Source organism: Neltuma alba, unplaced genomic scaffold, assembly GCF_004799145.2.
Source record: "Neltuma alba isolate B1F8T4 unplaced genomic scaffold, ASM479914v2 tig00013981_pilon, whole genome shotgun sequence".
Taxonomy (NCBI): domain Eukaryota; kingdom Viridiplantae; phylum Streptophyta; class Magnoliopsida; order Fabales; family Fabaceae; genus Neltuma; species Neltuma alba.
Window position 1 is genome coordinate 1 of NW_021637976.1, and position 14,287 is coordinate 14,287.

Below are 14,287 nucleotides of genomic sequence, written 5' to 3' on the forward strand. Positions count from 1 at the left end.
ATCTAATATTTAAGTCACCGGTCTATGACAGAATTTGAAGAATAAAGTCACAAACTATGAGTAGCACATTTTGCTATAAGTTTGTAGATGTGGGTTCGACCTTGAAACATATTTAAACAAATACATGTACAAAGTTGTCCATGAATATAATTTGGCTTCACTTATAAACTACATCTACTGAAGAATTTCTCGTTCCTCGCAGATTTATTGGGTTCCTATTCATTCCTAAAGGTCGAAGTCCATAACACCATCTTCACAGCAACTAGACACCGTAGCATGTGCGTTGCATGAGATGACCCCTTGGTGGATAACAACAATGAGAATTATAGAAGGTGCATATGTTTGGATGTAAATTTTAGTTGTCACTTCATAAATTGGTGGTTCCATTTTAACTAAAGAAAATTTTATTTACTAACGGGGTTAAGTCTAGCAGAAGAAGCTAATCTTCATAGTATGACGAACTAAGATTTGAATCTCGCAGGAAGAAGTGTCAACATTTAGTGTCTGATAATGTCTTGAATAGGATTGCCTCTAATAGTAGGATAGCTATGTGTAACAAAAAATAAATAAAGTTTCATTTTTTCCTCTATCCAAAAACTTCATTTGTTAGTATGTATTTTTAAAATATACTACCTCCGGTCTTTAATATAAGATCCTGGTTGACTTTTATTTTGCCTAAATATAAGATCCCAATCCACTTTGTCTCTTATATTTATACATTTCTTTCCAAAGTAGCCCTTCTAATAATAAGGGTTATAGTCAATACACTTGATTAGCAAAGATATTTCAAGAAAGATAACACATATTTAGGACAAATAACTAACTCAACTTACTTCTTAATTTCCTCAAATTAGTCAACTGGCTCTTATAATTAGGACCAGGTGGTAATTCTTTTTATTATGAGAGTTATCACTGATTTATCTACACTTATAGTAAAATATAGGACGGAGGTTATTTAAAAAAAATAGACCAAAATATTTATTGCAAACTATTTTATTGCAAGTTTCGCTTTAAAATAATAGAGGACAGCAAAATATCCTCAAAATTACTAAATGACAAATTAGGATAGGTGAATTTCAAATCTCAATTCAGGCCCTAAGTACCATTTTGGAATTTTCAAATCTTGTAACATAACAATATTGTCCTTACTGTCAGCAACTACTTCTATATAACTATTTACTACTCTATTTTAGCTATTGACTATTCTATTTTAACTATTGACTACTTTTGTTTTCAAAGCTCCAGTGACTATGTTTACATAGCTATTGACTACACAAGAGTAATAAATCGCATTACTAGAGTAGTCAGTCACTTAACAAGAGTAGTCATCAGAGTTTAAAAGTAAATGTAGTCAATAGTTAAAAAAAGTAGTCAATACATAAGAAAGAGTAGTTACAGGAACTCAGGTGACCGATCACCGGAGTTTCAGTAACATGTCACGGAATTTAAAAATAAATGTAGTCAATAGCTAAAAAAGAATAGTTAATACATAAGAAAGAGTAGTCATCCGACAACTGGTCATTGAAGCTCCGGTTGTTAGTTGCCGGCAGGGAAATAAAATCAGTTCAAAAATCGGGACCTTCTTATATAACTTTTAGTGTGGATTTTCTATATTAACTAATTTATCATAAAAAATATATGAGAATCGAGATTCTGTGGCTTTATTTTATATTATATATCAATATAAAATAGATATTTTCATATTACATTTCAGCAATTAAGAATTATTAATTAAATTATTAGGAATTAAAAAAATTAGTTTATAATTTAAACGTTATCTGAACACTATAACCTGTGGATGGGTAGACTTGTCAATGGAGAATAACAATAAGATGGGCATTGTCATGTTAATACTGAAATACTTTAATGTCCATATTGTATAAAAAATGGTATTGGAATGAAAAATATTATTTTATGAATTTACGAAATAAAACATTGATTTAGAACTCCCTTTAATAATTAAAAAAAGAAGAAGAAGTTAGATACAACAAGTTCTTCAAACACAGAGACTGAAGACTTGAGTTTCATATCAATTTTAAGAAAAAAAGTGCCCCCGGGGGCATTTTCAAAAAAATTTCACCCCAAAAAACATTCATTCATGCGTTTAGCTTGTAAAAAAAATATTTGTTTATTACAATGTATTTTAAAAAATATTTTGTTATCATTTATTGATCAGAATAAATCATACAAACTCATAAATTAAAGTATATTGCAAATATATTTTCCTTTATTATAATAAGAAAGCTGAACGCATAACTTCAGGAAAAAAATCCTGTGACATAAAGAAATATTTGTTAATATGAAAGATGATATATTTCAGTTGAAGTCCCTATTATCTTTTGCAAATATACTCTCTGTTTGGGGAACATTAATTGATTCTTTCATTTGCCATTGTTGTAGTGCTAAAAAAAACTTATAAACTGAGCGAACTAATTTTGAATCCCGCTTTAGTTTATTTTTTTAAAAAAAAAACTCCTAATAAAAAGCATCACGATGGTAAAATCTCGTTTCATATTAGTTAGTTGCTTGAATGTATAAATAGATGTTAAACTATTATGCAACATACGAGGTGTAACTTTGAAAAACCAAAACATTTATTTTTTTAGTATAAATTTAATGTTAATTAATAAATATTCATTAGTATGAATTTGATATACATATGTTATAAAAATTTGATACACTTATATTATAAATGATATTATTAAAATAAAATTTGAGATGGGAAAAAATGGGGCAATTATGTTGAGATTATAAAGAGATGCATAGCCTCATATATCAATTATTTTTTTAAGAAAAAAATTATACTTTCAATATGCTGGAATATAATTAAAAAAAAATCGATTTTAGCCCTGTTATCCCATACCTTTATGTATTTTTTTTTTTTTAATGCCCTGTGTCCTGCTAAGAAGAATGATGAACTTCTATTTTCTTAGATTTGACATCTAGAATACTTTTGCATTTCCGCTTTATATTTTGTTCGTAATTCTTTATTTATTTAAAATATCTTCAATTTTTGTTATATCGTATTCCACAAGGTGATTTAAAGCCTTTTTATTTTTATCATTCTAGAAAGTAATTCAAGGTCTTTTCATTTTTAAAATATTAAAAAAGGCAAGTAATTATATGGTTCTTTAAATTATTCCACAAGTAATTCAAGATCTCTTCATTTTCAAAGCAGGCTTTTTCCCCCCTAAAAAGACCTTTAAGTTTTGAAAACATTCACCTATACGGCTATACATAAACCCATGCATGTGCCACCGAACCTTTTATATATGTGTGTGTGTCTATACCCAAGATGTCTAATTGGCTATTTCATCTTCATTTAATAACCATTCTGTTACAACTTATGTCTAATTATGTGATATATTTATATAATTAAGAAATTAGAAAACACAAAGTAATAATTTGTATCATATTATTTTCGATTCACATACAAACTTTATGCCTTGATTTGTGGTGGCAGATTTTTTTCCTTAACAAATATGCAATAAAATTAGAGAACATCTATTTCTATTTTTTTTTAAAAAGTATGCACAGAGAAAATTGATAAGATTTTTTAGATTATTTACATTACATTGAATTTTGCGTTCTACTGGTCTGGATAATATCCATGTCATCATGTTTTCTTATATCTATTGGGTGGCTTGGTGTGACTTATACATGACGTGCTGTCAAAACTCAACAGTACATTACACTTATTCATACCAAGGCATTTGGCATCCTTAGACTCATTGGTGAGTGTATTACTCTAATCATTGCTTTGTGAGGCCTTCAGTCTTCTCACTTGAAAATCCAACTTTCAACTCGAGCATTAATTAATCTCTTAAATTTGCATTTTTAATTTTAAATGAAGAGAAGACTGTTGAGATTTAAATGAAAATTATGTATAAATATTACAATTTAATAATTACATCTTAATTTAGAATTTAAATGTGCCCTTCAAGGTCTCTTGGCTAAAAAGTGGTTCTTCAACTGTCCAACATCTCTAACTAATAAATAAAATTTATTAAAAGAATTGCAGATATAACAAAATCTGTTAAAAAAAAATCTGATCTAAAAAAAAGAAGAGGGGGAAGCAAATTATAACATTTATATATAAACAATCTCTTTATATTATAAATCTCAACAATTTCTTCATTTAGAATTAAAATTTAAATTTAAGAATGTTATCTGAAGTCTAAACTTATCTTCTTTTTACATTTATATTGGATTCATACTTTACATGAAAAGATCAACAATCTCTTTATTTTAATTTAGAAAATTCAATGTAGATAATCTAAAAATTCTCAACAATCTTAATCATTTTATCTATGCATTTATTTTACATTAAAAATTCAAATAAAGAGATGGTTAATATGTAAATAAAGAGATTTACAGAAACCAATTGGAGTTACATCTAATAAAAGAGGCTTAGTCTCCACTATATGGCAAAAATGTTTTAATAAGTTAAATTCATATATATTAGTAAAATGTAATAACTAGAGTTTTTTTTTGGGGGGGGGGGACATTTCCATAAAACTCAAATATTGAAACTCAAAAAAGTAGGGAAATGATAAAAATCTTAAATACTGCCTCATCTCCAGCAACTCATTTCTCCAAGAGGTTTTAATGATTTGGCCAAACCACATATTTTTTTAATCCTTTGCGTTTAGTTTTAGTACTTGCATATTATTCATTATTCATTAATTTATCATCTTGGCTTTGCTTCTACAACTACTGCTTTGTTGAATTAGCCATGAAACTATTCAGAATTCCAATCATCATCAATGTTATGGTATAATTTTTCTTTTTTATTCTCTGAAAATAATTTCAGAATCAGCACTGAAAAATAAAAAATCACAATAATTACAAATTTATTATGAAAAGAAAAGGTAAAACAAAAAAAAACTCTGAGAAGAAACTCCAACCAAAATGCAAATACTCCAATAATTTGAATTAGAGAATATTAATTGCATATAAGAGCTTCCCAAAGACCGGAAAGAGAGAGAGAGAGAGAGAGAGAGAGGAGCTCTAATGAAAACACTGATTACAATTTCATTTTTAGGATGAAAACATGAATTCCAAAAATATTGATGAATAGTGTTGTTCTTCAACCTTTCTAGTCCAGCCATCAAGTTTCATGCCCAACGAGGCCGTAAACCGCTTTCATGAGTCTTGACTGTTGGTAGAGGCCTGATAAAAATTATTGGAGACTGAAACAAACCTCCTATGATCCCAACGAAGACCGAAACAACCAGTAAAGAAGCAAAATCAAAGGTAGTAATCTGAAAACGATCATACCTACACAAAGAATGATGTCAAAAGCAGCAAAGACAAATATTATTCTAAAACACGGTTGAAAAAGTTGGTCAAAGATGGTGGTACAGAAAAAGGCCTATCAAGTCTTGGATATGAAGAACACCATGATGGTAGCAAGAGACGAAGGACCAGGCAGAGGAACAATGGAAGAGATGGGCTCGAGCAGTAAGGTGATAACAATGGCAACACTGCACAAATACTCCCTAACAACCCTATATTTATAGGACCACCCAAAAAAAGACCCCTCCCTCTCAAAACACAGGGAAGCAAAAAGACAAAAATAAATAAAGATAAAATTATCAATGCAGATGCATGCACCAAGAATGAAAATAGCGGCTCACGCATCAACACCCAACAACCAATGAGATGCAAAAGAAACTATCACTAAAGACTGCCATGTGGACCAATCACAGAATAGCTACAAGGTTTATAGAATATATAGATGGGCAACTAAAAGCCATAGACATTACACGATTTAAATTACAAGTTCAATACTCTTGAGAGATCTAGTCCAAGTTCAAAACTACAATAGAACCTACTTGCAACAGGGAAGGTTTAGAAGTTAGTAATCTGATAATGAAAAAGGAACTCTACAAATAAGGAACTATTTTGGTGCAATATGTGAGAAATGAATCTAATGTAGTTCTGGAGTCTAAATGCTGATGTGCCAAACGGAATTAGAGCCAACCTACACTACAATGTTTATCAGAAATGGATCTGATACACATATCAAATGATATCAAATGGTGCAGATTGGCTCACTTCCATTTGGCACATCAGCAATTAGATTGTAGAACTATATTGAATCCATTTCTCACATATTACCCCAAAATACTAGCCTATTTACAGAGTCCCTTTCTTACCAAGAGATTATCAACCTCCCTGTAACACTAGCTCTTGAAAAATAATACATGATCCGGAAAACGAAGCACCATCGCGGCGCTGAAATTGGTACACTAGCAAGAGCAAGATTGCACATGTACAAAACGAGCTCCTAAGCATTCTCAGTGCCTCCCTTCAACTCCTTGTTCTCTTTGGTCAGCAAGTCAATACGTGATTGCAGAATGTTTATCATGGCCTGCGCACTCATCATCTCAAACTTCATTGTCTCCCTTTCCACTGAGAGTTTACGAACCTCCTCCTGCAACTGTTGGATGAATTTCAAGCAGCTGGGGGGCAGAGGGGAGTCAAGTGTAGAGGGGTCAAATTCCGGCACCCGAGTCGAAGGACTTTCCTTAGGTTCAAGAGATTCAAGTAGGGAAAACTCCACCAATGCAGACAAGAAATGTTTTCTTGAGGAAGTGCTGGTAGTTGTAGTGGTGGTTGTGGCTGGGAGTGTTGTTGCAGCAGTTGTTATTATCGATGAGCATGGATCCTGGCCATTACGGGCTGAATCCTCGGGAACATTTGAATTGCTAGAGTTTAAATTATGCCGCCTTCTTTTGTATATTAGCGAGAATGGCTTCGGATTGTCTGTTTGTGGTGATGGATAATCATCCATAGACTTAGAATTATCCCTTTCGGGTGATGGATACTCAGCCATGCTCTCCCTCTTGCAGACAGCTAGCAGATTTTGAGTTTCAATTGGTAGCTTATTCACATCAAGAGGAGCTTTATTGATGGATTGAGTATCCTGAAAGAATGAACCAAAATGAAGAAAGCATTTAGCACATGACAGCTTCAAATTTGTGATGCAATTCTTCTAGTTAGTAGTGCATAAATGAATATAGGGTTTACTGAAGTGAAATCTCCCGCGTTTGGTCCAAAATCAATTTTCCCCCATGAGCTGCATGCTATTACCCACTCAACAACTCAAGTACTTTTGCCATAAATAATATAAATAACCAGACTAATTTTTGAATAATAAACATTTAAATTATTGAAAATATGCTGCACTTGCAGTTTGAACAATTTCAATATCATCCGCCAACTGCGGAGATAAAGCTGAGACTTCAAAACCGAATCATTTACTTAATCCTCAATCTGGTCTCAAAATAATAAAAATGTTCGGCATATAAATGAAATATATACATATATATATGTGACAGGGAAATCACACCACATTTTAACATTCGCTTGCCTTTTTTCTTTTTTTGGGAGGGGGGGATTTATTCCCAAATGAATAAAATGTTACAGCACACAAACATACTTGTGCGTTGAACATCTTTAGTATTTTGATCACACACAATGAAATTATTTTATTTATTTATTTATTTTCTTCGGTCACACAATGAAAATATCAAATTTTGTTGAAGCAAAATTATTCATGATGAAGAAAAAAAAGGTCAAACAAAGATTCCCTCTACACTTGAGAACATTTTTATTGCATCACATACTTTTTATCAAGTGGCAAAAATATCCCATCAAACAGATAACAAAAGAAAAGATAACTACTCCAGTCACTAGGGAAACTATGAATGTAAACTCAGCAACCACACCAAAATAGAGAAATCTATAATTCCATGATGCATTTATGCTACAAAAGTGCAGTAACATGTTTATTGAGATGCCAACTACAGACGACAATCACAATAAGTAGTATAGAATATAGATCACTATACAATAAGGCGATAGCTAACAAATTCAAAATAAAATGAAAAAGGAGATGTTTTAATAATCTGAAGTTACTGGATAACCACAAGAATTTCCTTTCTTTGCTTCGTTATCATCCTTACACCAAACAACTTTACACAACAAATCACTCGCATCTCTACCTCATCTTTCATTGAATGCCATTCCTTCTCTCATGTAAAATAAATAATATTGAAGATATTATTCAACAGCCCAATATTATCTAACAAAACCATAGTACTGTGCATAAGGATCCTCTCGTGAGAGGATATCACATATATAACACTGTCAGTTTAGCCCCTTCTCGATTATTTTAAATTGAAGGCAAATGAACGGTTAAAAAGTGGGGCAGCGCATCAATTTTCCTTTTTCCTTTTTCGATTTTTTTGAGGCCCGTGGGGTTACCTAAGCATTTTGCCAAGTCAATTTGCAAGTTGAGGATTAGTATCACAGATGTTAATAGTCATGTGGAAGAACATATTTTCAACTGCCAAGTTGCTTGTAACAAAAAATTCAATGACAAGATGCAACTAAAACAATGGTATTATGTGATAGCTTACATGAAAGGATACCAACTGTAACAATGGAGGAAAAAGGTAAAGTTTGTAGATGGTTGGGAGAAAGTTTGGGGAGGAGAAAAGAAGAGATTTTAGAAGAAATAGATCAATACAATAATAACAACAAGCCTTATTCCACTAGGTAGGGTCGACTACATAAATCACACGACGCCATGGTGCTCTATCAACAATCAAGTCCTTAAATAAGTTGTTGATCAGAAGGTCTCATTCAATGACCTGATTGAGCCTTCTTCTCGACCTCCCTCTGCCCCTTTTTATGAGACTTCATGTTGTCTGATCTACTCTCCTCACCAATGCCTCCAATAGCCTTCTCCGCACATGCCTAAACCACCTCGAGTGATGTTCAACCATTTTTTTTTCGATAGGCGCTACACTAACTCTTGCTTTGATATTTTCGTTTCGAATCTCATCTTTTCTTGTATGACCACATATCCATCTCAACATTCTCATTTCTGCTACCCAACTTTATGCTCTTATTCCTCCTTTATTGCCCAACAACCACTACCGTACAACAAAGCTGGTCTTATAACAGTCTAATAAAATTTTCCCTTAAACTTCTCAGATACCTTCTTATCACAAATAACTCCAGTAGCCTCCCTCCGCTTTAACCAACCAACTTGATTCTATGAGAAACGTCTTCATCAATTTCACCATCCTCATATACAATGGATCCTAGAAATTTAAACTTTGATATTGAGGAATAATTTGATCTCCTATCTTTACCTCCAAATCACCATTGCCTTGTCTCCCCTCAAAATTGCAATGCATATATTATTTTGTTCTTGCTCAAGCGAAAACTTTTCAACTCTAAAGTCCTTCTCTACAACTCCAATCTAAAGTTAATCTCTTCTTTTAATTCAGCCAATGAAACTGTGTCATCCGCGAAAAAACATGCACTTAAGGGTTTTTTTTTTTTTTTTGAATAAGCTCAGTTAGAGCATCCAGAACAATATTAAACAAGTAAGGACTCAAAGAAGATCCTTGATGTAGGCCAATCTTAATGGGAAAGTCCTGTATCTTACCTCCAAGAGTTTTTACACTAGGAGTTACCCGAGATACATATCTTGTATGACTTTGATATAAGCAACCCGTACACCTTTCTTTTTCAAAGCCTTCTAAAGTATTTCTTTTAGTACACGATCATAAGCTTTTTTCAAATCAATAAAAATCATATGTAAATTCCTTCCTCTACTCCTATATCTTTCCATTAACCCTTTTAGTAAATAAATTGCTTCAGTTGTAGATCTCCTTGGCATAAATCCAAATTGGTTCTCTAAAATAAAGTCTCCAACTTCAATCTATGTTCAATCACTTTTTCCCACAACAGAAGAAATAGATCGATGATAATTTAAATTCTGAATTAAAGATTGGCTCTACGCACATAGCAATCCTTGAAAGTCAAACCCAATTAGCCTTAATAAATACCCAACTTCGTCCATTTAAGCTAGTCTGAAATTTAAAGCCAATTTACCAAAGGTACTAACTTATAAAATAATTAGAGAGCCAAAAACAAACTAACAACAGCTTATCAATGAATCCTCAGTCTACATGTACGTGATCCTTTCCCATACTAAAGTTCCTTTCTCACACCCCCTCACTCTCACTCTCCTCCGTAGCATAGCCAGCATATAAACTCCTGTCAAACACCCCAACTAAGAAAACAATTAATTGTCATTTTAAAAAATAGCTATAAGCATCCACCTCCAACTCAAATTAACCACCCTTTATAAACCAATGATTCAAAAGCATATCGATTACTCCTCGGTATTTCATGTCAAGCAAACCCCCTCCTCGGGGTTTTCTTCCTTTTGGTGCGAATGGGTGAGATGTCATAGAATTCCATTAAACCCACATGACTGCTTCTACTGATGATTCCCATTGTTCAATGTCACAATAATCCCTGAAGTTATCTCATTAACTTGTACTAATTCAATTCAGAATACGATGCAACAAGGAACTCCATCATGGATGGTTCTAAACTTTTAGTAACATATTTCATTGCCGAAGCAAAATGAAACAAACTAATTCTCGCGGAGAGATATTTTGGGTGAAAGTTTTCCTGTTAAACCTCCTACAATTGCAAATCAAATACCGATATTATTTAGGAGAAAAGTTAAGCACGGTTTTCCTTAAAAAATATTAGCTATAAAGTTTTCCAACAAGAATACAAACGATTGAACGTATATCTTTTCAAAGCTCAGCACCACCTTATCAGGTGTTTCAAAAAAAAGTTCTCCACATTAATGTATTTATCAGAGAACCTTGTAACAGAACTTATGAAATTATACCTAAGTTTATTTCTCTCATATAAATCAAGATTAATCATATAAACTAATCAAGTTATACGGAAGAGTTAGAAAGTTTTCTTAAGATATCTTCAACTAGATTACCCAACCACAAATAACTCGCCCTGGCAATATATTTTTAATGTTGATGAACCATCAGAAACAGTAAGAACAACTAAAATTGACATTTTATGAATCTGCAGCTCCCAATCGAATCAGCATAGATTGATCCAAATAACAGATAAGTTCCACAGAAACAAAACAAAGTGGATCTTAACCCCACAAGATTACGTCAATGATGACATCAAGAATTTAGTAAAACAGCGATAAACAATTGTCCATAAAGCGATGGTCACTGATTAACCCAGAGACAAAGTGAAAAAAAGAGTTGGGCAAAAGATGGTCTCAAAATCACCCAACACAAATTGTGAATCCCAGGTAAAAGAGATTGCTAGGTATGGAGATAGATGCATAAAACAAGAGAACTTGAGTATAAACTCAAATTCCCTTTCCTTCCTTTCCAATTACCCCACCCCCATGTATCCATGATCAATCTAACTCTTCCTTAATAATATCAAAATTTGATTAACCCAAAAAAAGCAGAATGCATCACTACGACATAATATCTAAAGTGGGCCGGTGGCTGCATAAAGTAGACTGTTAAATGAAAATTTTCTTGATGGCAAAGATGGGGCCCCAAGCTGGAAGTCCTATCACCCTCATTCAACATGGATATTTTGTTTCACTTCCCAAAGTCAGGGCCTAAATGATGTCTAAAGCTCATAGAATGACGTTTGAAGACTTAAAAGTCGGAGGATTCATCTTTCTGGCAGCACAACATTTCTTTTTCCATCCAGTGAGGAAAGACAGAAGGGCCAAATTTTCAGCCAAGAAATGTAATCCTTCATGTTACAAAAGCCCTTTTAAGATAAGAATCACATGGTAAAAGCAAAAGTGATAAGACAACCATTTAAGAAAAGCAGAATAAACAAATCGGAAATATCCTAATGCTGATTTGGCATTGCTCCAACACAAGCCAATAAACCAATAACTACTACTTTATTTTGGTTAATTAGGACACGTAAATTCATCCTTAACTCAATATTCTTGGTCTCATGAAAGGAGATATAGAGAACATGGCATTAATTGCTACTAAAATAAACACACCCAGAAAGCCTGAAAAGGGGAAATATTGCAAATGCAAAACTGCAGGTGGCACGAGAAAGAAACATCCCAACAAATATTCTGCCTCCTCTAGTTGTCAGTTTAATTCATGAAGAATGGGATTTTTACACTTTTCATGTTATCAATAATCTTAGAAAGAATCACAGAAAAGTAATTTGACTAATTCAAGCAATCAATAAATTAGCTACTCTGAGAGTATGTAAATATTACCCTCCAATATCTACAGCTCCACACAAAGTTTATAGAAAACTGCGTTTTAAACCAGGAATTTGAACCTAATTACAAAATTAGTATATGAATTTTAAAATACAACTTTAAACTGTTACATTTTAAAAGTTTTTTTAGTGCCAATCATGTAATTGAAGCCTTACTGCAGCTGAGGCAAGACGTAGCCCCATGTCATATAACTACACTAGATTGAATGATTTTCCGGGAAAGAACAAACCTGGACAGCATTAGTTCGCTCAAAACGGCCAACATGACCATTGCCTTCAATGAGTGAGCGACGGGGAGCTGTAGCTTCATTTACAGGCTCCGCCCCTGGAATCAGTGCTGATGAATCATCCCATTCTTCCTCAATGAAAGGTGCATAACGTTGACCATTTGGAGGTCCTATGTTATTTTTGTGAAATACTCTACACAAAACGTATGCATCCTTTTCCACCCAGCAGAGAAAAGTGTTAAAAACAAGGTGAAACTATGATTGAGATATAATAACAACGTCCATGTACCATATTTTCCGAAACAAAACAACACAGTGCTGTTTGTTGCTCGGAAGATAACTGAATAAGAAATAACTTCAAACTTCTGCATCCAAGAGTTCCACAGTTTGGGAACCCAAACTACTAAGCTCCTTATTTTACGAAAACTAAATGACTGGTTCAAATGACGAGATCCCTTTCCAGCTACTAGGGAAAAGGAAGACATAATTTAAACAGTTTAAGCTCTCATCTCAAGCTTCATTTTTCTACATTTTTATTCCAGAGACAACAACATTAAGTAAATTTAACTATGATCTCACCTGGGCCGACCCAATTCCAGCTCTTTCCAGCTCTTCATCAACAAGCCTGTACTCATGCATAACCCAATTGGTACGCTTACCATCCGGAGCCCTTCCACTATGAAATACCAAAGTTTTCTTCAGCCCCACGGTCCTTTGGTCATGCCTCACTGGACGGTCATTCCCAGTGGCTTTCCAGTATCCTTTGCTCGTAGCCCTGTTCATTCTCCCTCCATTACCGTATTTCTTATCCAATGCACTAAAAAAATACCATTCTTGGTCCCTCGTCTTTAACCTCGACTTATCTGAACAGCCATTCGTCCCACCATCACCAGAACAACAAATACCCGGAAATGTATCAGAAAAAAGGAACACAGACCCATGAAATTTCCACATAAATAAGAAGAACCATTTCGAGAAAATCCAGCATTACAGCGTCAAACCCCAATGCGAGAGATGAAACAAAAAAAGGCTTTAAAATTTGAGGAAAAAGAAAAGAAAAACTCATCAGTCTTTTACCCACACAAATGAAATACAAAGGTAGAATATTTCGGGGCGCAAAAAGGAGAGTGACCTGCTAGGTCCCAAGGCTCGCTTCTGTAAATGTCGACCTCAGAGATTGCATCAAATCGGAAAGTTTTTCCACAAACTTTGCGCTTAAGGTAGTAAATAACGAGCTCCTCATCAGTTGGGTGAAAACGAAACCCAGGAGCCAGTGATGTAGGAGGAGCTTGTGGTGCTACTACTGGTGATGTTGGATTCGGTGTTGTGGCTACTGGGGCAGGTGGAGCTGCAACTGGCAACGTCTCGCGACCCATAACGGGGCAAGATTGAACAAGAAGAAGAAGATGGTGGGTATGGAGATTAGGGCTTCTGGTGGTGGAGTTGCCGAAGCAAAACGGAAAAGATGGGTCTTTGATTGAGGGTCAAGCAACAAAAGAGGGTACCTTCAATGACAAGAAATTCTCACTTCGTGGCCTCCAGGGATTAATTTTTCCCTTTAAAATACCAAAATAAAAAAGAGAGAGATAAAGAAAATAAAAAGGGAATCGCTTTTGGTTGGATTGCGTTACTGGAAAATGCGACAGAAATGGCAGTCACTGGCTCAACAAAACCATTCACGGAAACCACATAATTGGACTTTCCTTCACAGTTAAAAAGAAAATACTCAACAAATAGAATTTTTTTTCCAAAGTAAATTAGTGAGATCTTTCCCCTGATTGTGAAAAACCGATCTTATGGGCTTGGGACCATTCTGGAGATGACTCGCTAGAAGCCATCTCTAGCTATCTCGATTGTTGTTTAGATGAGGCAATAAAGGGATCCATTGAACACAAATGGTAACATTAAAGAGAAGAACAAATCTGGCA

General features: G+C 33.9%; 1 protein-coding gene across 1 annotated transcript; it reads right to left on the reverse strand.

Moving 5' to 3' along the window:
* Positions 1–5,713: 5,713 nt before the first annotated feature.
* Positions 5,714–13,899, reverse strand: LOC114739445 (NAC domain containing protein 50-like). Its single transcript, XM_028927504.1, has 4 exons — positions 13,492–13,899; positions 12,939–13,222; positions 12,363–12,572; positions 5,714–6,931 (listed from the first exon to the last, which is right to left on the reverse strand). The coding sequence occupies exons 1-4, from the start codon at positions 13,733–13,735 to the stop codon at positions 6,293–6,295; spliced, it is 1,377 nt and encodes a 458-aa protein (XP_028783337.1). The 5' UTR covers positions 13,736–13,899; the 3' UTR covers positions 5,714–6,292.
* Positions 13,900–14,287: the final 388 nt, after the last annotated feature.

Coding starts and splice junctions, on each gene's coding strand:
- LOC114739445 (XM_028927504.1), bottom strand. CDS start 13,735: ATGGGTCGCGAGACGTTGCCAGTTGCAGCTCCACCTGCCCCAGTAGCC. Junction 13,223..13,491: donor CGAGCCTTGGGACCTAGCAG/GTCACTCTCCTT, acceptor ATGGCTGTTCAG/ATAAGTCGAGGTTAAAGACG. Junction 6,932..12,362: donor AGCGAACTAATGCTGTCCAG/GTTTGTTCTTTC, acceptor TCATTCTTTCAG/GATACTCAATCCATCAATAA.